This window comes from Tupaia chinensis, unplaced genomic scaffold (assembly GCF_000334495.1).
Source record: "Tupaia chinensis unplaced genomic scaffold, TupChi_1.0 Scaffold146907_1, whole genome shotgun sequence".
NCBI classification, from domain to species: Eukaryota; Metazoa; Chordata; class Mammalia; order Scandentia; family Tupaiidae; genus Tupaia; species Tupaia belangeri.
This window is the reverse complement of record NW_006206760.1, coordinates 3,001,027-3,028,967: the sequence shown is the minus strand read 5'-3', so window position 1 is coordinate 3,028,967 and position 27,941 is coordinate 3,001,027. Positions and strand designations below refer to the sequence as shown.

At 46.6% G+C, this 27,941-nt stretch overlaps 1 protein-coding gene across 6 annotated transcripts in view; it reads left to right on the top strand.

The window, feature by feature from the left end:
- Positions 1-27,941, top strand: part of TBC1D1 (TBC1 domain family member 1) — a 223,354-nt gene that overhangs the window by 131,382 nt on the left and 64,031 nt on the right. For all 6 annotated transcript variants that reach the window (XM_006169248.3, XM_006169252.3, XM_006169247.3 and 3 more), the window contains one exon: positions 25,057-25,242. In XM_006169248.3, the coding sequence (XP_006169310.1) occupies positions 25,057-25,242 (186 nt within the window). The remainder of the gene's footprint in view (positions 1-25,056; positions 25,243-27,941) is intronic.

Genomic DNA, 27,941 nt, shown 5'->3' with positions numbered 1-27,941 from the left:
TGAGGTCCGGGAGGCTAGGGAGTGGCAGCTATCGGGTCATTGGGAAAGGCAAGACCCATTTTTGCATAGAAGAACACAGAAAAATACGTCCTGACTTCCCTAGTGACCTAATAGTATGAAAATATTTTCAGGGGCTCAATCTCATTTGTAGACTACTCTAAGCATGAGTTAGCCTTACTTTCACGGCTAGAACTAGGATGAGGCTTGGGAGTGCCCTGGGTGCAGAATTTAAGCAGGCGCCCACTTCCAGAGCCCTGTGGGGCTGACCTTGTGCTCACAGTAGCCCGAGATTGGGCGCCTCATTAATGATCCACCTCGAGACGGCTGCCTCCCCGCAGGTGGGCCCTGTGTAGCCCGTGGCCCGTGGCCTGGTCGTTGTAAGTGAATGGACAGCCTGCACAGGAGAGATGGATCAACTCTGTGGAAGGGTTCTTTGGTGGGAAAAATTTGTTTTGTTAAAAGAAACAGCTTTGGGGGGCCTGCAGATAGGGTGGTGGTTAAGACATTGGACTCCCACGTGGCTGACCACAGTTCGAGTCCTGGACCTGGTGGCTTCTGTTCTCACTTTCCTTCTCTCTCTCTGTCTCTCTCTCTCTCTCTCTTTTTCTCTCTCTGTCTCGCTGAACACACATGCTCTGTAGCAAATTTAAAAGTAAAAATAACAGTAAATAAAAATAAATAAATAATTCCTTAAAAAGCAAGACAAAACATGGGAACAGCAGATGGCATAATGGCTATGTCCCTGGACTCCCATGTATTTGACCGTGGTTTGAGTCCCAGACCCGGTGGCTTAATCTCACGCCGGGTGTGTGTGCGTGCGTGCCAAAGATCCCGAGGGGAGAATGGAGGAGAAGGGATTGCAGCATGGCCAACCCCCCCTTGGGGGATGATTTCTCGCGAGCACATGTGCCCTATAGCAAAAACCACTACCAAGATAAATAAATAAATAATAAAACAAAACAAACGACGACTTTACTGAGACCTGACAGTGGTGCAGTGGTTAATGTGGCACTTCACCAGGCTGGCCCACACGGGAAGGCCCTGGGCTCGTGTCTGCGATCTTGTGAGTGCTGGACCTGTGTGTGTCCGCGAGCCCCAGCTGGGACTGGGTCAGGGCATTGGAACCCTGTTTGGAGTTCTCTCCCTCTCCCGTTCTCTTTCTCTGTCATAAGTAAGAAAGAGATAACACTTTCATTGAGATGCAATTCACTTTCATTGAGATGCAATTCATATACTATAGAATTCACTTATTTAAGGTATACAGTTAATTTTTTTTTTTTAAGTATATTGATGTGGTTGTACAACCATCACCACAATCTCATTTTGCCACATTCTTGTCCTGTTATAAAAAAAAAGAATCCCCTACCTGGACCAGCAGGTGGCGTGGAGGTTAAGGTAGCTGGATCCCACACAGCCGACTGCCCAGTTCCAGTCCCAGACCCTGTGGCTGGAAAATCACACCAGGCGCGTAATTTTCAGTACACGAACGCCGTGTGGAAGGATCAAACTAGGGCGATTCTCGTGTCTGTCACCTCGAACATTTGTCACTTCTTTGTGTTAGACACAAAGTCCTCCCTTTCAGCTAATCTGAGACACACGATCGCACGATCAATTATTCTTAGCCCTCGTGACCCGCCACGCTGTGTGACCCTGACGCTCATTCCCCGTCTCACTGCAGCTGTGTGTGGTGATCAGATCTCTCCGTCCCTTGCTCCCCGCTGTCCATCATCCAGTAATCGCTAGTCCCTAGTCTGTTCTGTGATGTGGATGCTTCTGTGTAGATGAATGTTAGGGGGGATCGTCAGTGTGAGCTGGTACAGAGCCTCTCTCTGGTGGGGAGGGGGTGGAGGGCGTTTTCTGCATTCCTGACCATCGGGGATGGGGAGGCCGAAGGAGCTGGGGAGGTTCAGCCCCCCAGCACCAGACATCCCTGTGGCTGACCGCACTCACTTTCTTCTGCTGCAGTTCAGAGGGAGGGTGCAGGACAGGCTGGTGGAAGAGGTCTCCAGGAGGCCTGCCCCCGGGCTCCCACAGCCCTCCTCGGCCTCTAGGAGGCACCAGAGGGCCACAGGGTAGTGGCATTTGCATGGAGCTACATTTCTTTCAGCTCTTCTCAAACCGAATGTGCCCTGGGAACCCCCGGAGGACCCATGGAAAATGCAGTTTGCCGGGCCTCTCTCTGTTCCCAAAGTTTCTGACTCTGGAGATGGAATCCTCTTGGGGGGAGCCCTCAAACTGCAGCAGCTGATAAGCAAGGGTACCTCCTACGCTGATTGAAACTCCGGCCAGAAACATCCTGAGGGATCGTTAGTAAATAAGCAGCAGATCGAGAAATTAGATCTATGGCAGATTGTGAAACAGCCAGCGAATCTTATTTTCCTTGCAATGAAATTAATCATTTTTAATCACAGCCATTGCATTTTTCTTATCGTGTAGTAAGCATTGAGCGTCTGCTCGGCTACACGGCTGGAAGATGGTTCTCATGTCCTAGGGATTATGCCCGATTTTGAAGGAATGCAGCCAGAAAGATTACAGCTCGTAACCATGGGTCTGGTAACCCTATGTCACGTAGCTAGGGTTCAAATACAGTCTGTGAACTCTCAGCCTAGTCTCTCTCTTTTTTAAAAGAATTATTAATTTATTTATTCGTTTATTTTAATTTGACCAGAGAGAGAGAGAGAAAGTGAGAAAGGAAGCCACCAGGTCTGTGACTCGAACTGTAGTCGGCCATATAGGAACGTCCAGCGCCTTAACCACCACGCCACCTGCTGGTCCCCTCAGCCTAGTCCCTTCATCACAAGGAATTGCTGATGGTTTTAGAAGTAAATTATCAAGAGCCGTGACTGGTTTACTCACTCAGATTAGTGCTTGTGTGGAGACAGGCTATGTCAGAGTGAAAAAAGTACTCTTACGTCGGAAGTATTCGAGAATGGATTATTAACTCTTGCTACTAAAGCATGCATTTTTGGTATTATTAGGAATCCTGATTTTTTTTTTCCCCCAAATTAGAATCCTCCCAGTCAAATGTTTTCTGTATTTGTAGGACTTCCCATATGGCTGACAACTGTTCCAGTCCCAGAGCTGGAGGCTTGCTTTCTCGCTTTCTCTCTCTCTCTGGACAAATAATAAATAAATAAATAAATAAATAAAGTTAAATAAAATAATTCTTTTTGAGAATAATAATAAATAAATGCAAGACCCACTGGCTCCTGGAAGTGGCAGAGGCATGAGTGCTCTAGGGTTCCAGCTGTCCTACCCTCAGGGGGCTCTTGACTCTCCAGTCCTGAGCCACGGCCAAGGGACACATTAAACCGCTCTCCAAGTGGACTTTTTCCAAGTGCATTTGTTTTATCACTTTCACATAAATGACCATATTTTTACCATGAGTACTAACAAGATTTTAAACGTCCTTAACCAGAGGGCGAACACTGTACCCGCGGTCTGACATAATTCTGAGAGTGATGTGCGGTGCCAGATTGCGGATTTCAAGCTTGAGGGAGTCATTGCTTTCCACGGAAAGTTGAAGTGTGGCGATTCATTTCCTGTCCAGGTGCCCTAGCCCGAGCGCTCCTGAGGAAGGAGACTCCGGTGAGGAGAGGTCGGACTCACTTCAGCCACTCTGCTTTCTGGGGTTGTCTTTGGCAGCAGCGTCTTCCTGAACCTCGGGAGATTCTGGCGGAGGGGGCTCTTCTGCCGGTTCCAGCCTCTTCTCTGGCTAGGGTCCACGTCGGGGGTGTGGTAGAGGCCGTCGGTGTCTTCATCCCCCCAAGGCTTCATGTTGTGGAACTCAGGCTAGAGCGGTAGCAGGACCCTCCCTGGGAGGTTGGTACTTGTTCCTGTTCTTGCTTGCAAAGCAGTTTTGAGTTTTGCTGAGAGAACCCAGTACGCACCAGGTCCCTGACCTGCAGCCTCAGACCCGCCCCTGGTGTCCGGCCTGCTGTACACAGGCTTCCTACAGGGAGACCCGAGGTTTTACCAGCACGTAATAAAGCCACTCTCTGTATTGGGGGGGTTTCTTTGTTACCCCCCATTACCCAGTTTTCTCTGCCCTGCCATTTCTATGTTTTCAGCCTCTCCCTTCCAGATACCAGCATTGACCTCATTTAGAGAGGTAGTGTCTGGCTGACTGTCCCAGAAATCTCACCACACTGGACAAGCAAAGAGGCCTTGATCTTTCTTTCTTTCTGTTTGTCTGTTTTTTTTTTTTTTTTTTTTTTTTAAGAATTGTTTATGTATTCAATTCAATTTGCTATTTTTTTTATTTTATTATTTTTAAATAATTTTTCTTTCTTTCTTATTATTATTCACATGAATTTTGCCAGTGAAAGACAGAGAGAGTGAGAGAGAAAGAGTTAGAAAGCAAGCCGCCATGTCTAGGACTCGAACTGCGGTCAGCTATGTGGGAATTCCAGCGCTTTAACCACCTTGCCACCTGCTGGTCCCTATTATTATTTCATTTGACCAGATAGAGACAGAGAGAGAGAATTAAGGGAAAGTGAGAAACCAAGCCGCCAGGTCCAGGTCTTGAACCGTGTTTGGCCATGTGGGAATCCAACTCCTTTAACCACCACACCACCGGCCGGCCCCAAGGCCTTGATGTTACTAACCTAACAGGAAGTCCGGATGATGGGGGAGCAAAGCTGGTTCTGCGGCTCCTCGAGGCGACTGGTGAGCCCGGCCCTTTGGGTTTCCTTGTTCACTCTCTCAGGTGCCTTCACCTCCAACTGTCCCTCAGTTCCCAGCAGAACACAGAAGGAAGCACCGAGGAAAGGGGAACCCCTCTGCATCCTGAGAGCAAATCTCTTCCAGAAATCTGTAGTGGACCCTCATTTGGGTCTCATCAGAAACTGTGTCACCTGATCTGGTTTCTGGGGCCACAGGGAGGCTGGAGATGCTGAGTGTGGGCCAGGCCCATTGCCCAGTGCATCATTCAGGGAGGATGGGTGGGGGCGGGCAGCCAGAGGGACCGGTCGGTATAACGGGCTCCCTGGCCTGCTGTGTTTCTTCAAGTAGCCAGGATTTTTGTTTTTAAGAATTATTTATTTAATTTATTATTATTATTTAAAAAATGTATTTTAGTTACCAGAGAGCGTGGGGTGTGGGGGTGAGGGAGTGAGAGACCAAGCTGCTAGGTCCGGGACTCCAACCATGGTGGGCCGTGTGGACTTCATTACTCTACCCAGAGTGCTTGAGCACTGACAGGCGGGTCATCTTTCCAGGCCATCAGATGTTCCTGTTGTGTTGCTTTTCCCACTTGGGGTCACCCAGGCAGCCAGTGATAAAATGGACTAGCATCTTGGTTGTCATATCCTCATTCCTTTCTCTTTCAGCCACACTCATTGAGTATCACTGACCTGTTTGTTTGCCCTAATTATGTTCTGTTTCTTGCCACTTTATCCATTGTAAGTTCCTCGAGAGGGGGCGTTGTTTCAGCTCCTTAGCTGTGCCCGAACGCCCGTGGCGTGCAGATGGTGATCGGGGTTGGAGATGGGTGAGTGCAAGCCTGCCTCTGCCAGTGATTGTCCAGTTACAAGAAACTGAAAATGAATCAAACTAGCTTAATCAGAAGGAGGCTTTTAAAAATTAAGATGGAGTGGGAACTAGCAGTTAGCGTAATGGCTATGTCGCTGGACTCCCACGTAGTTGACCGCGGTTCGCGTCCCGGACCTGGTGGCTTAAAACTCACGCCAGGCGCGTGTGCGTGTGTGCCCAAGATCCCGAAAGGAGAATGGAGGAGAAGGGATGGCGGCGTGACCATCCCCCCTGGGGGGTGATTTCTCGCTTTCTGTCTCTATGTCTCTCTCTGTCTGTCTGGCGAGTGCACACGCCCTGGAGCGAAAATCCGCTCCAAAAAAAAAAAAAAAATTAAGATGGAGGACCAACAGATGGCATAATGGTTATGTTGCTGGACTCCCACCCACATAGCCAACCACAGTTTGAGTCCCACACCCGGAGACTTAAAACTCATGCTGTACTTGTGCGTGTGTGCCAAAGATCCCAGGAGGAGAATGAAGAATAAGGAATTGTGGCATGGCCATCCCCCCGAGGGGGTGAGTTCTTGCTTTCTGCCTCTCTGTCTCTTTCTCTGTCTCTTTGGAGAGTGCATGCACCCTATAGCAATAATCTCCCTCAAAAAGAAAAAAAAATTAAGATGTGGGGGGAGTACAGCAAGTAGCATGGTGGTTATGGTGCTGGACTCCCACATGGCCAAATGGGATTCAAATCCTGGACTTGGTAGCTTGAAAATGACATGCAGCATGTGTGCGTGCCTGCCCAAGGTCCCGAGAGGAGAGGGGATTGTGGTGTGGCCTTTTTCCCTGGGAGTGATTTCTCACTGTCCTTCCCTTTGTCTTTCTCTCTCTCTGGCAAGTACACATGCTCTATGGCAAAAAAATTTTAAAAATTAAAAATCAAGGTAGGGTAAAGGCTGGGAAGTAGGAAGTTGACAGGAACTGAGATTATTTCTCTGTTCTCTCTCACCCGGGCTGTGTATTTGTTCTTGCTTCTGGTCTCTTCTGCATCCCTTACACCAGCTCTCCAAATTGCTTATCCCTTTCTGTAGTTCTTTCAGCCCCCAAACCCGTACGACCTCTGAGCTTCAAAGACACCAAGTGCCTGATGGCTGAGTGGGTTTTATTCCGGTCATTTGATGGGAAGGGCCGATTGGCTGATGATAGCCCTTTGTCCAGGGAGGAGTTGGAGAACTGTGGCACCGTGTGACAGCAGGGCCCCACCCAGGGTGTCATCTGGGCTGTGAGAAGTGGGGCAGGGACACAGCTGGGAAGAGAGGGCGTAGCCTCCAGCTGGTGCGTCCTTGTTCATTGTTTCACTTATCAACCCAAGGCAGTTCTGGGACCAGAAGATAACTGGGAGTCACCCCTTTTGTGACAGCTCCCAGTTACCTAAAGGTAGATGGGATTGTGCGTAGGAAAGGCAGTGCAAATCCCTTATTTACTTACTTATAATTAAAAAAAATATTTTTAATTGGCACAAATAATTGTACAGCTTTAAGTGGAGTTTTGGTGCAAGAATGAATACATTGTGTTATCAGAAAATCAGGATAATTTGAGCCATTATTCTCCTCCCTCCTTCTGCGGGGTCAGTTTTTAGCTTCTGCATCTGTGAATGAGAACATACGGTATTTCTCTTTGTTGATATTTGTCCACACGGACGAGTTTGGAGTATGTTCTGCAGCCTGTAATATATAATATCTTATCAGATGTATTTGTGTTGCCTCAGATAACAGAATTTCGTTTTGCAAATGGCCGAGTACTATCCCACAACGTATGTGTACCACGTCGACTTTATCCGCTCATCCGTGGTTGGACTCTAGGCTGCTCCATGTCTTGGCTAATATGAACAGGGCTTCAGTGAATGTGGGTGTTCAGTTACCTCTTTGGCATACCGGTTTCCTGTTCTTTGCATATATTCCCGGGAGCGGAATTACTGGATCATAATGTAGCTGTATTTTTAGCTTTTCAAGGACTCGCTGTACTGTTTTCTGTAACAATGCTGTTGATAAATCTCTTATTACCAGAACTACTTGGTTAGAAGTACTGTCAAAAGTCCCTCTGCTAGGATCTAAGGGTGATCAATACATGTATCCAGTAATAAGGTGGAATTTTCAGAGCAAAATAGTTGTCATGGGGCTCTACACGCAAGGGTGGTCAAGCTGTCCCTGAAGGAGGAGAGACTGCGGAATCAGTCTGGACCATGCCAGGGACCCACGTCACACCGCATGAGGCAAGCTGGGTTTAGGGAGGTCTCACGTGCTCCTGCACCCTCTACAGTCCTGCCCTGCTGCTGGAAATACTTGGGGTACATTTCTAAAACCCACCTGCAGCTGATCAGGGCGGTGGTTCCGCCTGTTAGAGTCCTGCGACCTGCCACAACATTTGGTTTGTAGACGGTCCTTGAGTTCTCTTGGGTAAAGGGATATCTTATTTTGGAATATTTACCAAATTGGAGTGTTCTATTGTAAAAATGTTTATTGTAAGTACTTGGATTGTGCTGTGGGAAAAAAATTATACACATGGAAAAAAATACAAGGGAAACATACACTATAGAAGTTTGAGAAAGTGTGGTGACAGATGAGATAGCCTCCTTTTGTTTTTTTTTTTAATTTTGTAATGTAACATTTTAAGAGAAGGAAACTTATTTTTTATTTTTAGAGAGAGATTTTTGTTGTAGAGTGCATGTACTCTCCAGAGAGAGTCAGACAGAGACAGAAAGCGAGAAATCATCCCCTAGAGGGGTTGGCCACATTGCAATCTTTTTTCCTCCACTCTCCTCCTGGGATTTTGGGCATGTGTGCACACATGCCTGGTGTGAGTTTCAAGATGCTGGTTCTGGGTCTCAAACTGCGGTCAGCCATGCGGGGGTCCAGTGACTTAACCATTATGCCATCTGCTGGTCCCAAAGAAAACTTCATTTTTAATTAAGAAGGAACACTGAAATATACTTAGTCTTCCTATAGAAGACTTAGTCCTGCAAGTCAAGGAGGAAACATACCTGTCACAAATCATGACGTGACAAGTACAGTTGACCCTTGAACAACGCGGGTTCGAACTGCCTGCTCTGCTTAAAATGATGTGGGACTTTACTTCAATAAGTGCCGAAAATTATTTTCTTTTCCATATGAGTATTCTTAATAACATTTTCTTTAGCTTACAGTATTTATAACGTACAAAATACAGGTTAAGTGCCTGTTCATGTCATTGGTAAGGCTTCCAGTTAACAGCAGGCTATTAGTTCAGTTTGGGGGAGTCAGAAGTTACATGTGTCTTTTTGTCTGTGCTGGGGTTGGTACTCCTAACCCTACAAAGCTCAAGGATCAACTGTATTCAGATTTATTGGAAATAGACCCCATTATAAAATTGCTTTTCTCTTATGGGCTGGGGCTACAGAGAATCATGTGGGGATTTCTCCCCTCTTTCTTCTGTGGAACTATTAAACTTGGCATGCCCGGTAACTGAGCAAATAGAAGCCTGAATTGGCAGAAATCAAGTTCAAACATTAGGTGTACATAGGTGATCTGTGTTTCAAGGACTTTTTAAAACAATTTTTAATTTTAAAGTTTTTGCTAGGGCACGTATGCTGAACAGAGATGGGGTAGGGGGAATTGCTGGGGGAGGGAGAGAAAGAAATCACTTCCCGGGTGGGGGGCATGGATGGCCGTGCCACAATCCCTTCTCCTCCATTTTCCTCTTGGGATTTTGGGCACACTCTCAAACACACTGACCTGACTTTCAAGCCACCGGGTCCGGGACTCAAACCTAGCCATGTGGGAATTCATCCAGTGCCTTAACCGCCACACCACCTGCTGGCCCCCATTGAAGGGTGTTTCTTGTTCTTGGCCCTCCCGCCATTGCTGTCATGGGGCAATTGGCCCTCCCACTGCCTCAGATGTCCTGGGCCCTCCTTTCTCTTTCTGCACTCAACCTGCCCCAGGAAAGAGCGCTAAGTGTCCCAAAGCACTTGGACGCTTACCGCTCATTGGGAGTTTCGGTTCTCAATATTTTATCATGCCATATGTATATTCTCACAGAAGAGTTTGGGGACTGATTTTTTTAAAGAGAAATATGAAAGCGCAATTTCTGTATCCTTTTATCTGAATCCAGGAACTTAGAAAATACCACAGTCAGTCTTCCCTGGTCAGTCTTCTTACACACCCAACCTTTGTTTGAAAAATTGTGATAGATAAGTTACTCCAAATCAGGTGGTCCCACTTCTTTCTTTCTTTTTTTTTATTTTTTGTAATGTATTTTTATTTATTTATTTATTTACATTCTTTCACGGCATGTGAATACAGTACACAAAATGAGATTTTTTCCATCCAGAATACATTATATATTGGCTCAATCAAGGATATTACTATCCATGCTGTCATCAACAAATACTTTTCTATTTCTTGTTTCTTATATATTTTGCTTTTAAAAAATTTTTTTTCTCCCTTGATTCTCTACCTCTAACCCTCTGCCATTTTCTAAGTGAACATAGTTTGTTAAAGTTTAAACTCAGTGGTTGAAATCTATTTAAGGTTCCTGACAATACAACATTTTATCGTTTCTGAAGAACGGTATCAGAGCATCAGAGATATGAAAAAGCAAACATAAAGTGTTTATTTTTAGTGACATAATGACCAAGGTCACCATCTATCAAACCCTTCTCAGGGAAGGGCTTCAACCGTTGGCTTTCTTCAGTCCCCCTACATTCATATAAACTCTAGTCCTCTTCAGCGGCCTTCTGGTCGACCCACCTTGAGCTTCTCACAACTCTTTTGGTTGTGGTCTGTAATCGCCTTCCATGACTTGTAGACTTTTGGATGGCAGTGAAAAGGTTTTATTGTTTACTTAAATACTGTCATGTTACTCTGAGAATGTGGAGCTCAATAAATTCTAGTTGGTAACTGCTGAGAAATATATTTTTTTAATTTACCAAAGGTTATGTACACTTGCTGGGATGGGGCAAGAGGAGGATGTGGTCACACTGCATACCACATGCACCTGGTATGTTTTTCAAGCTTCAGGGGCCAGGATTTGAAACTTACAGTTGGCCATGTGGGATCTGGCTACCCTATCCACTAAGCCATGGGATCGATCCTGATGATAGATTATTTCACATTAGAAAGAAAAAGGGTTCTTAATCTAATGCTTCCTTTTAGAGATGAGAAGACTGAGGCTCTAAGACACAATGCCCCAGGAGCCTTCCTTTGTGTCACTTAGGAAGAGCATCTAGGCTTAGCCCCAGGGTTGGGGCTGTGTTCCGGGCTCTGGGTACCACTACTGCTTCTGTTCTTTAAGACCTTGGGCAGATACCTTGCCTTTGTGAAGTGGGGGTAGCAGTGACTACCTCGGCCCACAAGAGGCAGTATTGCATAAAGAATGGGAGCTCAGGTCTAAGGCAGGCAAAAGCACAAGGCCTCAGAGAGCCACGTGGATCTAGAGAAAAGCCCGTCTGCATGGCTCGGAAATGTTCTGATGTCATGTTTTGAATTGGCATGACCTTTGGGAGGATATCCTGGAGTCTCAAGACTCTTCGCCTTGCACTCCCTCCTCTTCCAAGCTGCCAGAGTTTAAAACATGGCCCTGGGAGCTTTTTTCCATTGACTCACTCCAGCCAGGAGCTTTGTTTTTCGGGATGTCACGGGACAGTATGAAGGAAAACTCAGTCCTGGTTAGTAAGTCCCATTGTAATGACTATTCCTGTGAATGTTTTCTGGCCACGTGAAGGAAAAAGGGTCTTGTGTAATTTTAGAAACGATGGAGAGTCAGTGTCATGTCCTGGTTAATTAAGGGAGTTAGATTTTTAATAATTTTTAAATTATTTTTAATTATGGTTTAAAAAAAAAAAAACCTAGCGTAGACTTACCATCTTAACCATTTTAAAAAATAACTTTGCCGGAGGGCACATGTGCTTGTTGGAGACAGACAGGAAAAGAAAGTGAGACAGCACCCCCCATGGGGGATGGTCATACTGCAGCAGTCTCTTCTTCACGTCTCCCTCCTCCCAGGGTTTTGGCTGTGCATGCTCTCATGCCTAGCATGTTTTTCAAGGTGCTGGGTCTGGGACTTGAAGGGCACAGTCTGCTCTGTGGGGTCTAGCTGCTGTAACCACCGTGCCACCAGCTGGCGCACCATCTTAACCAATTTTAAGCGTGCAGTACAGCAGTGTTAAATAGTGACGTTCTTGTGCAATGGATTCGTAGAATTGTTTCACCTTGTAAAACTGAAACTCTGTACCCATTAACACCTCCTCCTCTCCCCTTCTTCCAGTCCCTGGTAACCACCATTCTACTTTCTGTTTCTATTAAGTTTGACCGCTTGAGATTCCTCATGTCAGTGGACTCATTCAGTATTTGTCTTCTTGTTTCTAGTTTATTTCACTTAGTATAATGTCCGCAGGGTAGTATCATCCATTTGTCCTCGTCCATATTGTAGTATCTAATAGGATTTCCCTTTTTTGTTTGGTTTTGTTTCGTTTTTGTTTATTCATGAGAGCACATGGACTTGTTGAGAGAGAAGTGCCTTCGATTTGACCACACTGGATCTCCTCTCCCAGTTACCCAGCTTGTCCTGATCCTGGGCATATGCAGAGTCTGCCTGTGTGTTCCAGGCCCACCAGGCCAGGAATCTCAGCCCGGGTCAGTCACGTGGCTTCCAACACTGCAGCTCCGTACACTGCCACCTGCTCCTCCAGGCTGGGTCCTTCCTTCTTTTCTCTTCAAAGACTGAGTTATATTCTGTTTGATGTGTCTACCACATTTTGCTTACCCATTCATCTCCAGGTTACATTTGAGTTGTCTCCACCTCTTGGCTCTTGTGGATACTGACAGGGGTGTACACAGGTCTTCGAGATCTGCTTTCAGTTATGTGTATATACCCAGAAGCAGGGGTGCTGAATCATGCAATAACTCTATTCTTAGTTTTCTGAGGAACCTCCATACTCTTTTCCACATCCACTGTACCATTTTACCTGCCCACCGACAGCACCCAAGGATTCCAATTATTTCACCTTCTCACCAACACTTGTTAAGTTTATAGTGGCCTGGCCATCCCTGATGAAAGAGAGGTGATGTCTCATTGTGGTTTTGATTTGCATTTCCCTAATAGTTATTGATGTTGAGCAACTTTTCATATTGTTGTTGGCCATTTGTATGCCATCTTTGGCGAAATGTCTCTTAAGCCCCTTCCCTGTTTACAATTTCTTTTCATCAGGTTATTTGTTTTTTGTTGTTGGGTTTGAGTATGAACTTTAAAGTCAGACTGGGCAGAACATAGACCCTGACACAATTCTGAGCTGTTTGACCACGAGCAGTTGCTTGACCTCTCTGGGCCCTGGTATTTTCAGCTGCACCATGAGTGAAGTGATAGCATGTTCTTCATGGTTAGAGATATTGAGGCAATCAGTAATGAGGCACTCAATAGGTGAGAATGACTGTTAGATGAAAAGTCTGTTCCCAGTAGGGTTTTTAAGAAAGTTTTTTGTTCTGTGAGAAAGAGAAGGAGGGAGGCACCCCTAGCAGGTCTTTCCAACACTCTCCACTCTCGGTTTCAGAGCCAGGATCACAAGCAAACCAGTGTGCACCTGGCCTGTACAGGGAGACCTGGGGATGTGAATTTGGGACCTTCCTGTGAGACTTCCCCTTTGCAGAGTGTTGGATTACCACTGCCCCACTGCAACTGACTCCTAATAGGTTGTTTTTGTTTGTTTGTTTGTTTGTTTGTTTTGTTTTTTTAGAGGTTTTTGCTATAGGGCGCATGCATTCGCCAGAAAGACAGAGAGAGACAGAGAGACAGAAAACAAGGGGGGTGGGGAGGGATGGCCACGCCGCAATCCCTTCTCCTCCATTCTCTCGGGATCTTGGGCACGCACGCACACGCACCTGATGGGAGTTTAAGCCACTGGGTCCGGGACTCAAACTGCGGTCAGCCACATGGGAGTCCAGCGACATAGCCATTACATTAACTGTTAGTCCACTAATAGGGTTTTGAAGGAGAAAAAAAAAAAATACCTTCTTAGTCTCCTCCACAGATGCTAGCCATTCTCTAATTCCACCTTCACTTTTAACATTATCACACTTTTACAAAAACCTAAAGCATGTTCTTGGCCAGCCAACGACTGTGGTGTACAGCCACAGGGACAGCCATGTTGCCAGAAGAACCGGTCTGGGCCTCCTGAGCGGGGAGCTGGCAGTTTGCACAACAGCCTCAGCTTTTCGGCAGAGTGTACACCACGGCCTGAAGTCACAGCCCAAGGAGGCCTGGGTCTTCAGGTGCTGGTAGGGGGTGCCCGCACCTCCCAGGTGCATACCCAGCTGGGCAACCCCCGATGCTCCATACTGAGGGCTAGGAAGACCTCTGCCAGCTGCATGAAAGACCCGGCTGTCGGTGTGTCTTTTCTGTTTTTATAAAACACTCTTGCTGAGAAGAGAGAAAAGATAAGAGGTCGAGAAGTGCAGTCAGGTGGAACCCAGCGCCCGAGCACACGAGGATCAGCCCGGGAAGGAGTGACTTCCTCTGTGACCGTCCCTTGCTTTCTGTGCTAAGCCTATTGTTCGGAAGCATCTCCCTCCTTCAGAGGAGCGGAGTGGACGTCTGTCTTGAGTCACTTTATGTGATCAGGCCAGCTGATTTGTCCTCTCTTCCTCTGCGTGTGCACCAGCCTTTGGTCACATGTGACAACTCTCTGTTGTTATTAATTCCGGATGAGATCTTCATGAGCTGGGATTTGTCCCATTCGGTTACGGTCAGTAGACACTTTTTGAAGGAAATGCTGCTTCTTTAAGGAGTCCCCCCCCTCCCCAAGTATACTAGGGTAATTGAGAATTTTTTTTTTTAATCACAAAGACCCTTTTCGACAAACACTTGGATTTGAGTTGTCCACTTTAACTCATAAAACAAATTAAGTTTCAGTGTAATCCGTTGGGGTTTTAGATGAATGTCACTGTCCCAACTGTGAAGGGGTGGAAGTCCTCCCAGTGACTGTGTAGTCTTGTTTCCATTTTTCCATTTTTAAGAGTTATTTTATTTGACTTTATTTATTTATTTAAATTTGACCAGAGAGAGCGAGAGAGAGAGAGAAAGTGAGAAAGCAAGCCGCCAGGTCCAGGACTTGAACTGTGGTCGGCCATGTGGGAGTCCAGAAGTGCAGTCAGGTGGAACCCAGCGCCCGAGCACACGAGGATCAGCCCGGGAAGGAGTGACTTCCTCTGTGACCGTCCCTTGCTTTCTGTGCTAAGCCTATTGTTCGGAAGCATCTCCCTCCTTCAGAGGAGCGGAGTGGACGTCTGTCTTGAGTCACTTTATGTGATCAGGCCAGCTGATTTGTCCTCTCTTCCTCTGCGTGTGCACCAGCCTTTGGTCACATGTGACAACTCTCTGTTGTTATTAATTCCGGATGAGATCTTCATGAGCTGGGATTTGTCCCATTCGGTTACGGTCAGTAGACACTTTTTGAAGGAAATGCTGCTTCTTTAAGGAGTCCCCCCCCTCCCCAAGTATACTAGGGTAATTGAGAATTTTTTTTTTTAATCACAAAGACCCTTTTCGACAAACACTTGGATTTGAGTTGTCCACTTTAACTCATAAAACAAATTAAGTTTCAGTGTAATCCGTTGGGGTTTTAGATGAATGTCACTGTCCCAACTGTGAAGGGGTGGAAGTCCTCCCAGTGACTGTGTAGTCTTGTTTCCATTTTTCCATTTTTAAGAGTTATTTTATTTGACTTTATTTATTTATTTAAATTTGACCAGAGAGAGCGAGAGAGAGAGAGAAAGTGAGAAAGCAAGCCGCCAGGTCCAGGACTTGAACTGTGGTCGGCCATGTGGGAGTCCAGCGCCCTTAACCACCACGCCTCCTGCCAGCTCTTCTTTTTTTTTCTTTTTTAAGTTTACTCATTTATTCTTCCATGAGCAAGACAGACAGGTGCACCCCCAATAGGGCTCTTGACTCTGCAATCCAAACCCAGCTCCAGCCAGCCCTGGGTCGTGGACACACATGTGCCCAGAGTGCTCAGGCTCCGGATGCAACCTGGGAACCTTCCCACGTGGGTGGGCCTTGCGGAGTGTCGGATGTTACCACTACGCCACAGTCTAGCCTCCCTGTCCCCATTTTCTAGAGGAGAACACTGAAGCCTGAAACTTAATCCAGCTACCGTCCCTGTTTCCCCACCGCCTCACCATATTCATGGATACCCCCAAAGAATGCAGCATCCCATGTTCATTTCCTTCAGCGTGTGAACCCTAATAAGGAAAGCCACCGGTTGGGGTTTTCCAGGTGGAAAGGTCACATTTCCACTTATAACTCGATGAGCATTGTGTCGTGCTGAGGGAAGAATCGGGCTCATTATTTTCAAGTTCTGTTTCATCGTGTGGACTTCCCCATCCCCTCTCCCCAGCAGAGCACAAAAATATTTCCTAACTTGTAAGTCATGGGCTTCCTTTCATGGACTCCGACCTTAGATCACACCCAGATAAGCATTGTGTAATGGCATGGGTGGGGCTAGCTATTTCAGCCACAGATGCATGAGAGGCAGGAGGGAGGGTGGAGGGCAGGAAAGCTTCTAACTGGGACTTTCAGCGATTCAGACTTTGTCAGCGCCCGAGACGCGGGAGTTCTCATGTCAGGACTCTTGTGCAAGCTGAACCCCACGGGATCCCTCCGCTGCTTTGGACAACAACCTGTGCGTGCCTCTGGGACCTTCCCTCCCTCTTCCTTTTTTTCCTTGGTCACCCTTTTTTTCCTTACATCCCCCACAGTCCCTTTTCCCACATCTGCTTCCCATTCCCACTTTGTTCCCGTTTGCCAGCAATTTTACCCAGTGTCTCCCCAGTGTGGGACTAAGGTGTGACCTGGACACTTGAAATGACTTCTAGTCAAACGGCCGCCAATGCCACCTCGCAGACCTGAGTCCTGAGTGTGTGTGCCCCACTGTGACCTCTCTGTGAGACCAGCGTCATGAACCACTGTCCCCCAAGCCTCCCTCCATGGCCACATGTGGTGTTTCAGAGTCTGCATCCCATTATGATGTTTAAAGAGGGTGGTTAGGGGGCCAGCAGGTCGCGTGGTGGTTAAGGTGGCTGGATTCCCACATGGCTGACCATGGTTCAAGTCCTGGACCATGTGGCTTCTGAGTCGCATTGGATACATGTGTGTAAATGCTCCGAATCTAAAATCTGTAGGGGAGAATGGGGAAGAAGGGATTGTGGCATGGCTGTCCCCTCTAGGGTATGGTTTCTCACTTTCCCTCTCTCGGTCTCTCTTTATCTCTCTCCTTTTTAGCAAGCACATGTGTCCTATGACCAAGAAAAAAAAGGTTAGGTACCCCAGGAGACGTGTACAATGAAGCGCTGGGAAAACCCAGCACATGGAGCACGAGTTACATTTATACACACGGTGAAACGTCCAGAAAAGACCAGAGGGAAAATACATGAAAATTTTATGAGTGCTTATCTTTGGGAGGTAGGATTATAGGTAATTTTTTTTTCTTTTAAAAATACGTATATTTTAGGGGCCAGCAGATGGCATGGTGATTAAGGTGCTGGACACTCTCACATAGCTGACCATGGTTCAAGTCCCAGACCTGGTGGCTTACTTTCTCACTTGCCCTCTCCTTCTCTGTCTCTCTCTGGTCAAATTAAAATAAATGAGTGAATAAATAAAATTAAAATAAATAATTCTTTTTAAAACTATGTATTTTAGTGTTTACAGCTGCTCTGCAATCTGCAAAAATATCACTTTTGTTAAGGGGAGAAAATGGTTAGCATGCCTAAAATCTTCTCCTGGGCCAGAGAGAAAAATCGGGTTCTGTTCTTAAAAGTTACCATTTGTGCCACGGTTGTCTCATTTTGCCACGTGAGATCAGAGACTCTTTGACGACCCCCTCCCCCGCATTCTCTCTCCTTCCACAGAGGCCTCTCACTCACTTTCCCTTCCCGTTCCCGACTGTCACTCGGTCGCTCACATTCACACTCCACCTCTCAGAGCCTGAGGGCCACCACGGCTGACCCTTCCCCTCTCCTGATGGTTCAGTCTGCCGCACCGTCTCTACCATCAGGTGCACTAATATAGTTGGTAATGCAGGTCCAAAACTTGCATTGGGAATACAACTGTTGTCCCAGGCACGATGAGGTGGATTTACCGTATGGGCACATTGAACGCACACCTGCGAGTGCATGGCATTTACGGGGTATGGGGTTAGGAGTGGTTTAATGCTAGATAAGGGAGCATTGAAGTGTAGTGAGGGAGACAAATAATGAACACCCAGAGAGAAAAAGGAGGGGGAAGTCCAGGGTGTACAGTAGAGATAAGTGTAAGGTTCTTCTGGGTTGTCAGAAAAGGCAGGATGCGTGTTTTTTTTTTTTTTTTAAATGCAAATATGTTGTGACTTTTCTGATGACCCAGTATAGTGGAAAGCCGTGGCAATGGAGAACAATCTTGAGAGGGTTTTTGTTTGTTTGTTTTTTGCTATAGGGCGCATGCGCTCACCAAGACAGAGACAGACAGACAGAAAGCGAGAAATCACCTCCCGTGGGGATGGCCACGCCGCAATCCGTTCTCCATTCTCCTCTTGGGATCTTGGGCAGGCATGCACACGCACCCAGTGTGAGTTTAAGCTACCAGGTCCGGGACTCAAACTGTGGTCAGCTACATGGGAATTCAGCAACATAGCCATTACACTGACTGGTCCCCAGTAGGGAACAATCTTAAAGTCCCTGGAGGCTTGTAGTTGTCTTGTATTGATGCGATGCTCTTTTGTGACATAAACCTTCATTATTTGAGAGTTGCAGCTTTATAAGAGATCCCTTTCTACCCTAACCTTTAAGAAGAACTATCTAACTATAAATGAACACGAAATCTCCCCAGCTGTGTTGTAAATGTTATGTGGCAGAAACTACATATTTTTTGTTTTCAGAGTTTATTTATTTCCTCCCTGCATGAGCACGAGAGAGAGGGGCATTCCCGACAGAGCTTCAGGCCACGATCTACCCTGTCCTCGGCCGGTTCTAGATCTGGGGCATCCGAGGGGGGTCTCTGTACAAACCCAGAACCCTCCCCTGTGGGCCAGCTTCATGAAGTGTTGCATCGCCTCTGTGCTGCTGCCCAGCCCCCAGGGACTAAATCTTGCCCCTTTTTTTGGACAAAACTTCAGTGGTTTTTTTTTTTTGCTTTACATTGCTCTGCATGGTAGGCTAGGGACCAGGTTGTCCTGTTGTCCTGCAGTTGCAAGGGAGCAGGCAGTATGAGGAAGAGAGAGGGAAGACCAGGCAGCGAGGTACACTTTTACATCTAGCCCAGCACCTGGCTTACAGTTAAAAACAACACGTGGGAACCAGCAGTTAGCGTAATGGCTATGTCGCTGGACTCCCACGTAGTCGACTGCGGTTCGTGTCCCGGACCCGGTGGCTTAAAACTCACGCCGGGCACGTGTGCGTGCGTGCCCAAGATCCCGAGAGGAGAGTGGAGGAGAAGGAATTGCGGCGTGACCATCCCCCCTGGGGGGTGATTTCTCGCTTTCTGTCTCTATGTCTCTCTCTGTCTGTCTGGCGAGCGCACGCGCCCTACATTGAAAAATCTCTCAAAAAAAAAACAAAAAAAGAACACGTAGGAAAGGTGTGACGTGGCTCCGGGGAGTCGCTGTGTCGGTGACCCAGGGCAGGTGCCGCGATTTCAGCTCCGAGAGCCCTAGATGCCTTTGCGCCAGCAGATCCCTTTCCGGCCCCTCCTCCTGCAAAACGAGACACATTCTGAATGGTGCCCGCTGATCAAGACTCGGTGAAAACCGTGTGTTCCTTTTGGTTGTAATAAAGCCTCGTTAACTTGTGTTTTCCACACGTTTTCCTTTGCTACTGACTGAACTGTCTCTGAAGGAAAGTTTACAGAGGCCCCATGAGTGTGGAATGCAACCTGCTGTGCTGGTTTGGAGCGGATGGTGATTTGGAGCCAGACTTGCTCCTGCTGTGGGTCGGATGTTCGTGTCCCCCACCCGGACCCTCCATGCGATGGTATCTGGGTGCCCTTTAAGAGGTGATCAGGTGTAGTGTGGTCATGTTCGTGGAGCCCTGTGACAGGGCGAGGGTCCTTATGAAAAGAGAAGGAGACCCCAGAGTTTCCTTCCTCTCTCTGCCACATGAAGGCACAGCAAGAAGCCAGCATCCGCCGGTCAGGAAGAGGGCTCTCCCTGCAGCCCAGCCCGCCGGCACCTTAATCTCCGACTTTAAGCCAGCGTGCTCACTGTGTTTCCTTACAGCATCGGGTTCCATTGTCCACCTGGTGTTCCGCATGGACTTTGCCAACAGAGCTCTACGGGGTAGTTTGAAAGCTCCCTGTCCATTATATGGTCCCTTGGTTCTGTTCCGGTCTAGTGTCTAACGTCACAGGGTGCATGCACGTGCAGGGGAGAGAGGGGAGGGGGAAAGAAAACACCCTCCAGCAGGGCCTGATCATGCCCCAATCCTTTTTTTTTTCCCTCCTTTTTCCCATCCTGTCAGGATTCTGAACATATGTATGTGCCTGGTTTGTTTTTCAAGCTGCCGTGGTTAAGATTCGAACCCTGGTTGTCCATGTGAGATCTGGTCTCCTCTGTGCAATGCTTAACCCAGGTCTAACCTGGACCCTCACAGCATGTTCTGTCCGAGAAGACTCGAGGGTGAGGACTCGGTTTCTTCTCTATGGTCCTTTGGACCTTCCTCAGTGGAGACTGAGAAGCAGAAAGGCCTTGAGACCCTCAACGTCCCAGGCCTGGAGCAGAAGCTGCCACTGCAGAGGCGCTGGACACCTGCTGTGAACGAGCTGTTTTTCTGCAGATGGCTAAGTAAGACGGGTTGAGAAATAGGGATTTTAGCTCTGAGTCGTCGATCTTTCTGCTTGTGTTGGGTGACTCATCGCTCTGTCTTTCTACGTTCAGATCTGGAAGCTTTCTGGAAAGAAACTTCTTATTGGTTAATAGTGTGGGCAGTTGATCTGGGTCAGTGGGGAGGGGCCCCTTTCTGAAACTATTTCCTAAGAAAATGTTATTCATTTCAGTGCAAACAGTTGCCTTTGACAAAGAAAAAAGTGTGATTCAGCTGGGGATTGAAAGATAGAAGAGCAGTTGGTGACTGTATTAAGGTGGCTGGATTACAAAGGGTCGGCTGTGCAGTTCAAGTCCCAGACCCGGTGACTTGAAAATCACATCGGGTACGTGTGAGTGCACACGCAAAATCTCAAGAGGAGAATGCAGGAGAAGGGACTGCGTCTTGGCCCTCCCCCATGGGGGGCATTTTTCACTTTCTCTGGTGAGCACATGTACCCAATAGCAAAAAGGAAAAAGCAAGATACATTAAATTTTAATACTTATCAGCTGATCCATAATGGGTGGAGTCATGTGTAACTTAAAATGATTTATTTAAAAGATACCTCTGTTTCCTAATGTCACCTACTATGAAGCCACCTATGAAGGTAAGCCTATGAACCAGAGCAAGTAGCTAACATAGTGCTGAATGCCAACATCCAAGGTTCTCAATGCAAGTGCTCATTGGCATTCCCAGTGGTTCAGACCCACCTTGGTGGGACCACCCCAGAGTCTCAGATAACGGGTTTGGGGTAGAACCAAGACTATACTTTTCCACACTAGCCTCCGTGCTGCGACCTCTCAGCTAGAACTCAAGCTGAGGAAAGAGCAGGTCCCTAGATGGCTCAGGGGAATATTAGAAATAACAGGTGCCCCTGGGACCAGCAGTTGGCGTAATGGCTATGTCTCTGGACTCTCATGTAGTCGACCCCACTTTGAGTCCCGGACCTTGTGGCTTAAACTCACACCAGGTGCATGTGTGTGTGTGTGCTCAAGATCCTGAGAGGAGAATGGAGGAGATGGGATTGTGGCGTGGCCTTCCCCCCTGGGGGATGATTTCTCGTTTCTGTCTTTCTGTCTCTCTCTGCCTTCTTGGTGAGTGCACGTGCCCTATAGCAAAAACCTCTTCCAAAAAAAGAAAAAATAGCAGGTGCTCTTAGGCCACCGGGCAGATCACGTCTCTGGGTCTGTGTAAGGGGCTCAGTAAATACTGGTACGATTGGCTGAGGAATTATCTAAGGCAGGTTCACACTTATCATTAGGACAGGGTTCTTAGCTGACAATTCCCACATTACCGTTTTCTTTTCCTCACTCAGCTTTTCCACATAGGCCCCCATACATGTGAGTCCACTGCTTGGAAACCTACATCTCTCTCTCTCTCTCTTTCTCTCTCATTCAAACACACACACACACAGATGAGGACTGCTTGTGAAACCTGAGCTGTGTTCTGAATCTTGTTGCATTAATAAGAAAACAGCATACTTGATTTTGCCTGGCCGGATTTAGAACAAATTAAGTTGGTTTTTTTGTTTTGTTTCGTTTGAGTCCCAGATCTGGCAGGTTGAAACCCACACTCGATGTGTGTGTATGTGTGCCCAAAATCCTGAGAGGAGAATGGAGAAGAAAGGATTGAGGCATGGCCATCCCCTTTGGGGAGGGGAAGTGATCTCTAACTTTCTTTCTCTCTGGTGAGTACACACACCCTATAGCAAAAATCTCTCCAAAAGAAAAAAAAAAATTAAAAATAAGTAAAGTAATGTAGTAGGGATTTTCAAGACACTCCAGAGGAGGAAGACTGGTAAACAGGAAAGATGAAACTGGACGAGGTGGGGTGAGCCCTGGTGTTCCTGAGAGTGCCTCAGATTGGGAAGATGTTTCCAGGTCAGCTTCACCTGCTAGTCAGCCAAGCTGACCCTCTCATGACCGGACAGGCCCCTGGGTTCTCTCTGCACACACACAAAAGTGCATTGAAGTGCTGCCCTCAGCCCAGCCTACATGGCTCTTATCTGTTGCACTGCAGTGCTGGAGGTCATGTGGCCGATCGCTGGTTCCGATCCCCAGGTCAGCCTGACAGCATACTGGGTGCACTCAGTTGCCCAAGATCCTGCAGATTGTGAGGGCAAAATGGAATCATGGCGTACTGAGATCCTTTCCAGGGTGCCTGCCTTTGTCTCTTTCACGTTGCACGGACTGTTGTTAAAATTAAAAAAAAAAAAAAAAAAATTCTCCTCTCACTGCTGCTTCTATGCCTGCCACACGAGCCAAGAATTACATCTTGGAAATGAAAATCATTTGCAAACCAGTGGGAGTATAAATACCTCCACTATGAGATAAAGCAGGACTTCAATCACAGCTGCAGTGTCCAGAATTCCAGCAGCCAAGATGGTAAAGGAATGGGAATAAAAAAGAAAGAAAAGAGCTTAAAGAGAAGCCCTCAAGCTGCAGAATAGGATTAAATAAGAATAATGGCCAGAATTATTTAAAATAAAAAAAAGATGAAAGGATACTGTGGCCATGCCACAATCACTCCTCCTCCAGTCTCCTCTCAGGATTTTGGCCATGCATGCACATGCACGCGCGTCATGATCTTATTTTATCATTGCTTTGTTTATTTTTTTAAAAAAGTATTTTATTTAACTTTCTTTTTATTTACTTATTTTTTAAATTTGACCAGGGAGGGCCAGAGTGAGAGAGAGAGAGAGAAAGTGAGAAAGCAAGCCTCCAGGTCTGGGACTCGAACTGCTTTTGGCCATGTTCAGTGCCCCCTATCACCATGCCTCCTGCTGGCCTATTATTATTATTATTATTATTATTATTATTATTATTGTTATTATTATTTTGGAGAGGTTTTCGCTGTAGGGCGCGTCCGCTCACCAGACAGAGAGACAGACAAAAAGCGAGAAATCACCCCCCAGGGGGGATGGTCACGCTGCAGCCCCTTCTCCATTCTCCTCTCAGGATCTTGGGCACACACGCACACACGCACACGCGCTGGGTGTGAGTTTCAAGCCACCAGGTCCAGGACGCGAACCGCGGTCGATTATGTGGGAGTCCAGCGACACATAGCCATTACACTAACTGCTGGTTCCCATTATTTTTTTTAAAAGAGAGATTTTTGGTATAGAGTGCATGCATTCACCTGAGAGACAGATAGAAAGTAAGAAATCATCCCTGGGGGAGTGACCACGTCACAGTCCCCTCTCCTTCATTCTCCTCTTGGGATCTTGGGCACGTATGCACACGTGCCCAGCGTGAATTTTAAATCGCTGGATCTGAGACTCAAACCACAGTCAACTGCATGGGAATCCATTATGCCATCTGCTGGTCCTGCACTTGGCATGATTTTTCAAGCTACCATATCCAGGACTCGAACCACAAGAGTTGGCCATGTGTGGTCCAGCTGTCTTAAACTCTATGCCACCCACTGGCCTGAGTGGCTAAAATGGTGATGTATTTCTTTTCAGCAGTTTTTCTGTGCTCTTTATGAATGAATGATGGCAAACAATAAGAGCTGCTATTTCCTGTGTTCTCACTATGCGATGGGCCCAGTTCCGGGTGGTTTTATACCCTGGGTATTTACATGGTCTCTTTAGCGTCACTATGAGGGAGTTACTGCTGCTCTACTTGACAGAGTGGGAAGTTGAGGCTTGGAGGGGTTAAGAACTTGCAAACAAAATCAATAAATATCAGAGTTTTATTTAGAGACGTTTTTGCTATAGGGCGTGTGCACGTGCGGGGGAGACAGAGAGACATAAAGTGAGAAATCAACCCCTGCAGGGAATGGTCATGCCACAGTCCCTTCTCCTCCAGTCTCCTCTCAGGATTTTGGGCACGTACGCACACGCACCTGGAGTGACTTTAAGCTGGCAAGTCCAGGACTCGAACCGCAGTTGGCTACGTGGGAGTCCAGTAATATAACTGTTAGGCCATCTGCTGGCCCCAATGCCAGAGTTTTGATAAAACTCCAGGCAACCTCACAGCCTGCCCTACGAATCTCTGTGCTGCCTCTCACTATGTTTCTAAAGTTGAGGTGATACCATATAAACGACATAGAAAATTTCGATTCCTACTTTTTTAGTGACCATTACACGTGGACAGCCCCCTAAACTCTGCATAAATTGTCTGGTTATTTGTTTCTCCCAGAAACACTTTGTACTGACAACAGCCAGTGTCTGTCTGCAGTTGAGAAAGTTACAGACTTGAATTATACAGAGATTTAAACTAATAAACAGACATATGAAGATATTTGCTGTTATTATCAATAATAATAGTTATTGGGGACCAGCAGGTTGTGTGGCTGACCATGGTTCGAGTCCCGGACCTGGCGACCCGCTTTCTTGCTTTCCCTCTCTCACATTCTGCTCTCTCTCTGGTGTGTGCATGTGCTCCGGAGCAAATTAAGTAAATAATGATAAATAAAATGAAATAAATAATGCCTACAATGCATAGTTATTAAGTAAGTTCATTAGAAGATAAAAATTCTTTTAAAATAGGGATTTAAACATTTTCTCAGCAACACCTCTTACTTATGATTCATTGTATTCCTTGTTTCTTGTGACCCGCACCTAGTTTATTCTAATGCATATTAAAACACGAGTTTTAAGTGCGGTGGTAGAGCAATCTGTTTGATCCAAATGAACAGGATTTGCTGGTTCGGCCCTTTCTTTACATGTAAGTGGTTTAGATGAAAAATGACCGTTCCGGAATGTTCTTCTCCCTCTCCAGATTACTCAGAGCTGGGAGAGCTTCCCCCACGCTCTCCTTTGGAACCAGTTTGTGAAGACGGACCGTTCGGCCCTGTGCCAGAGGAAAGGAAGAGGACGTCGCGTGAGCTTCGAGAGCTGTGGCGGAAGGCTATTCTCCAGCAGATCCTGCTGCTCAGGATGGAGAAGGAGAATCAGAAACTGCAAGGTCGGTTTGCCACTTAGATGTCGCACAGACTGTAGAGAGGGCAGCTCTCTGTGCCCTGAGACCCACAGAGAAGATCTGTTTTTCTTTTTTTAAAGAATTATTTATTTAATTTTTATTTATTCATTCATTTATTTTAATTGGACCAGAGAGAGAGAGAGAGGGAAAGTAAGAAAGTAAGCCACCAGTTCTGGGACTCGAACCATAGTTGGCCACGTGGGAGTGTCCAGCACCTTAGCCACCACGCCACCTGTTGGTCCCGATAGAGAAGATCTTTACACATCTTGGCTCTAAAGCAAATTGCGTCAGACATATAAACATGCTGTCTTTTAAAAAAAGACAAGATAGTCTAAAACACATACTTACCTATGTAATACTGTTTACTTTTTTGAAGTACTATGAACACTTTACTTTCTGCAGATTTAATGATCATCTCACCAACTTTATTATTAGTAGTACATTATTATTACTATTCTTTCATGTTCATTATTAGCAAAAAATCTATTAATAGACTTTCTCAGACACAAACTTCAAGTATAATCTCTAACCCTCTGATAAGTATTATTTTCTTTATAAATTGGCCCTATATAAGTCTTAGAAATTCATAATGTCCCATGTGTTCTTCATGAATTGAGTTAAATTGAGAAAACATTAGCTGAGCTCTACCTCTGCTGATACAAACAATATTAAAATGTGACACAAAGTGTGGAAGTTTAGGTTTTATTTCCTGTTTCCATAGTGACACTTGAGTCAGTAAATATTGTCTTTTATTTTAGAGAATTATTTATCTGAGACCAGCAGATGGCATAATGGTTATGTCACTGGACTCCCACATAGGTGACTACAGTTTGAGTCTTGGACCCTGCAGCTTTAGACTTACACCAGGCACATGTGCATGTATGCCCAAGATCCTGAGAGGAGGCTGGAGGAGAAGGGATTGTGACATGGACATCCCTCCAGGGGGTGATTCCTCATGTTCTGTCTTTCTGTTTCCATCTCTCCGGTGAACACATGCACCCTATGGTGAAAATCTCTCTTTAAATAAAAAAAAAAAAAGAAGAATTATTTGCTTTTATTTATTTTTATTATTTTTTTATTTGCTATAGGGCATGTGCACTCACCAGAGAGACAAAGAGAAAGAGAGAAAGTGAGAAAGCAAGCTGCCAAATCCGGGACTCGAACACAGTTGGCCATGTGGGAGTTCAGCACATTAATAACCATGCCACCTGCTTGCCCTAATAAATATTATATTAAAAAAAGCTTAAGAAGCTAAGTTTCTGTCCTCCCTGGAAAGAGCATGGGTCTTAGGGCATACAAAGAAAGCTGCCCTTCTATAACATCAAGTAATGGAGATTTTGAGCAGTGCGAATATACTCTTTCTCAAAGGGAAGCTGTACCCAGTGGTTCAGTCAGTGGCCATTCCACCAAAGCAATTTTGGAATTAGAATTCATTTGAGCAAATATTTGTCTTTTTTTTTTTTTCAGACAGATTTTTGCTATAGGGCATGTACACTCACCAGAGAGTCAGAGAGACAGAAAGCATCCCCCACCCCACCCCCGCCTCCCGGGAGGATGGCCACACCACAGTCCCTTCTCTTCCCCTTCTCTTCCATTCTCCTCTCAGGATCTTAGGCACACATGCACACATGCCTGGCGTGAATTTTAAGTCACCAGGTCCAGGACTCAAACCGTGGTCAACTATGTGAGAATCCCGCAATGTAGCCATTACGCCAGGTGCTGGTCCCGAATTTTAGCTTTTTAATAATGCCCTTGATGTTTGTATGGAGCTGAAAGTCATTAAGACACCAGACCTGATGGAAAGCTCTCGAGAACACGTTGCATGCTGGGAGGTCCAGTCATGCAGAGCCCTCAGCTGCCCTGATCACAGTGGCACAGAGGTGGGCACCTTCTCTGCGCGTGTCCACTGAGCCATGAGAGCGCTGTGCATCAGCACCATCGTTTCTGCAGCTGAGAAAGTTACATCACAGTGGCACAGAGGTGGGCACCTTCTCTGTGCGTGTCCACTGAGCCGTGAGAGCGCTGTGCATCAGCACCGTCGTTTCTGCAGCTGAGAAAGGTACGGGTTCAGGAACTAGGAAGACGTAAAGGGTCAAGATGAGGTATATCATTTTTTAGCCAAAAACAAGGAAGATGGAAAGTGGTAAGACCTTTGAGGTGAAATAGTCCAGCAGTCAGAACAGGCTGTTTGGGAGTGGAGCCAGCTGTCCAGACACCACGTGGAAGCTGGGTGGGACAGTCGTCCATCAGGGTGCTGCACAGGTGGCCCAGTGAGGAGTGTTTGGTGCAGGCGAGAGCTAAACTTTCTGCCAGTTCTCTTTTTCTACCTTTTTGGTGTGTTCCTGAAGGCAATTCTAAAAGCAGATGTCTACAAGATGATTGGTAGTGATGGCATTACGAAGCACGTCATCAGCTGAATGACGGCTCTGGAGCATGGCATCAGTTTCCAGGGTTATCCTGGGCTTTTTGCTAAAGAGCAGAAAGGCAGTCATGCTCGCCGTGTTGGGGAGAACCCTTAATGCTTCTGTGCTGGCCAGTTGTCCTGCAAATGACGTGCCCAGCCGTGAAAAACCAGGGCATTGCTGTGAGACAGGAGTGGTGCTGGAGGCTTCTGGGACTACAGGAGGAGCCGTGATGGTGCTGGTGAGGCGAGCGGGGTCTACACAGAAGCACAGGACACGCTG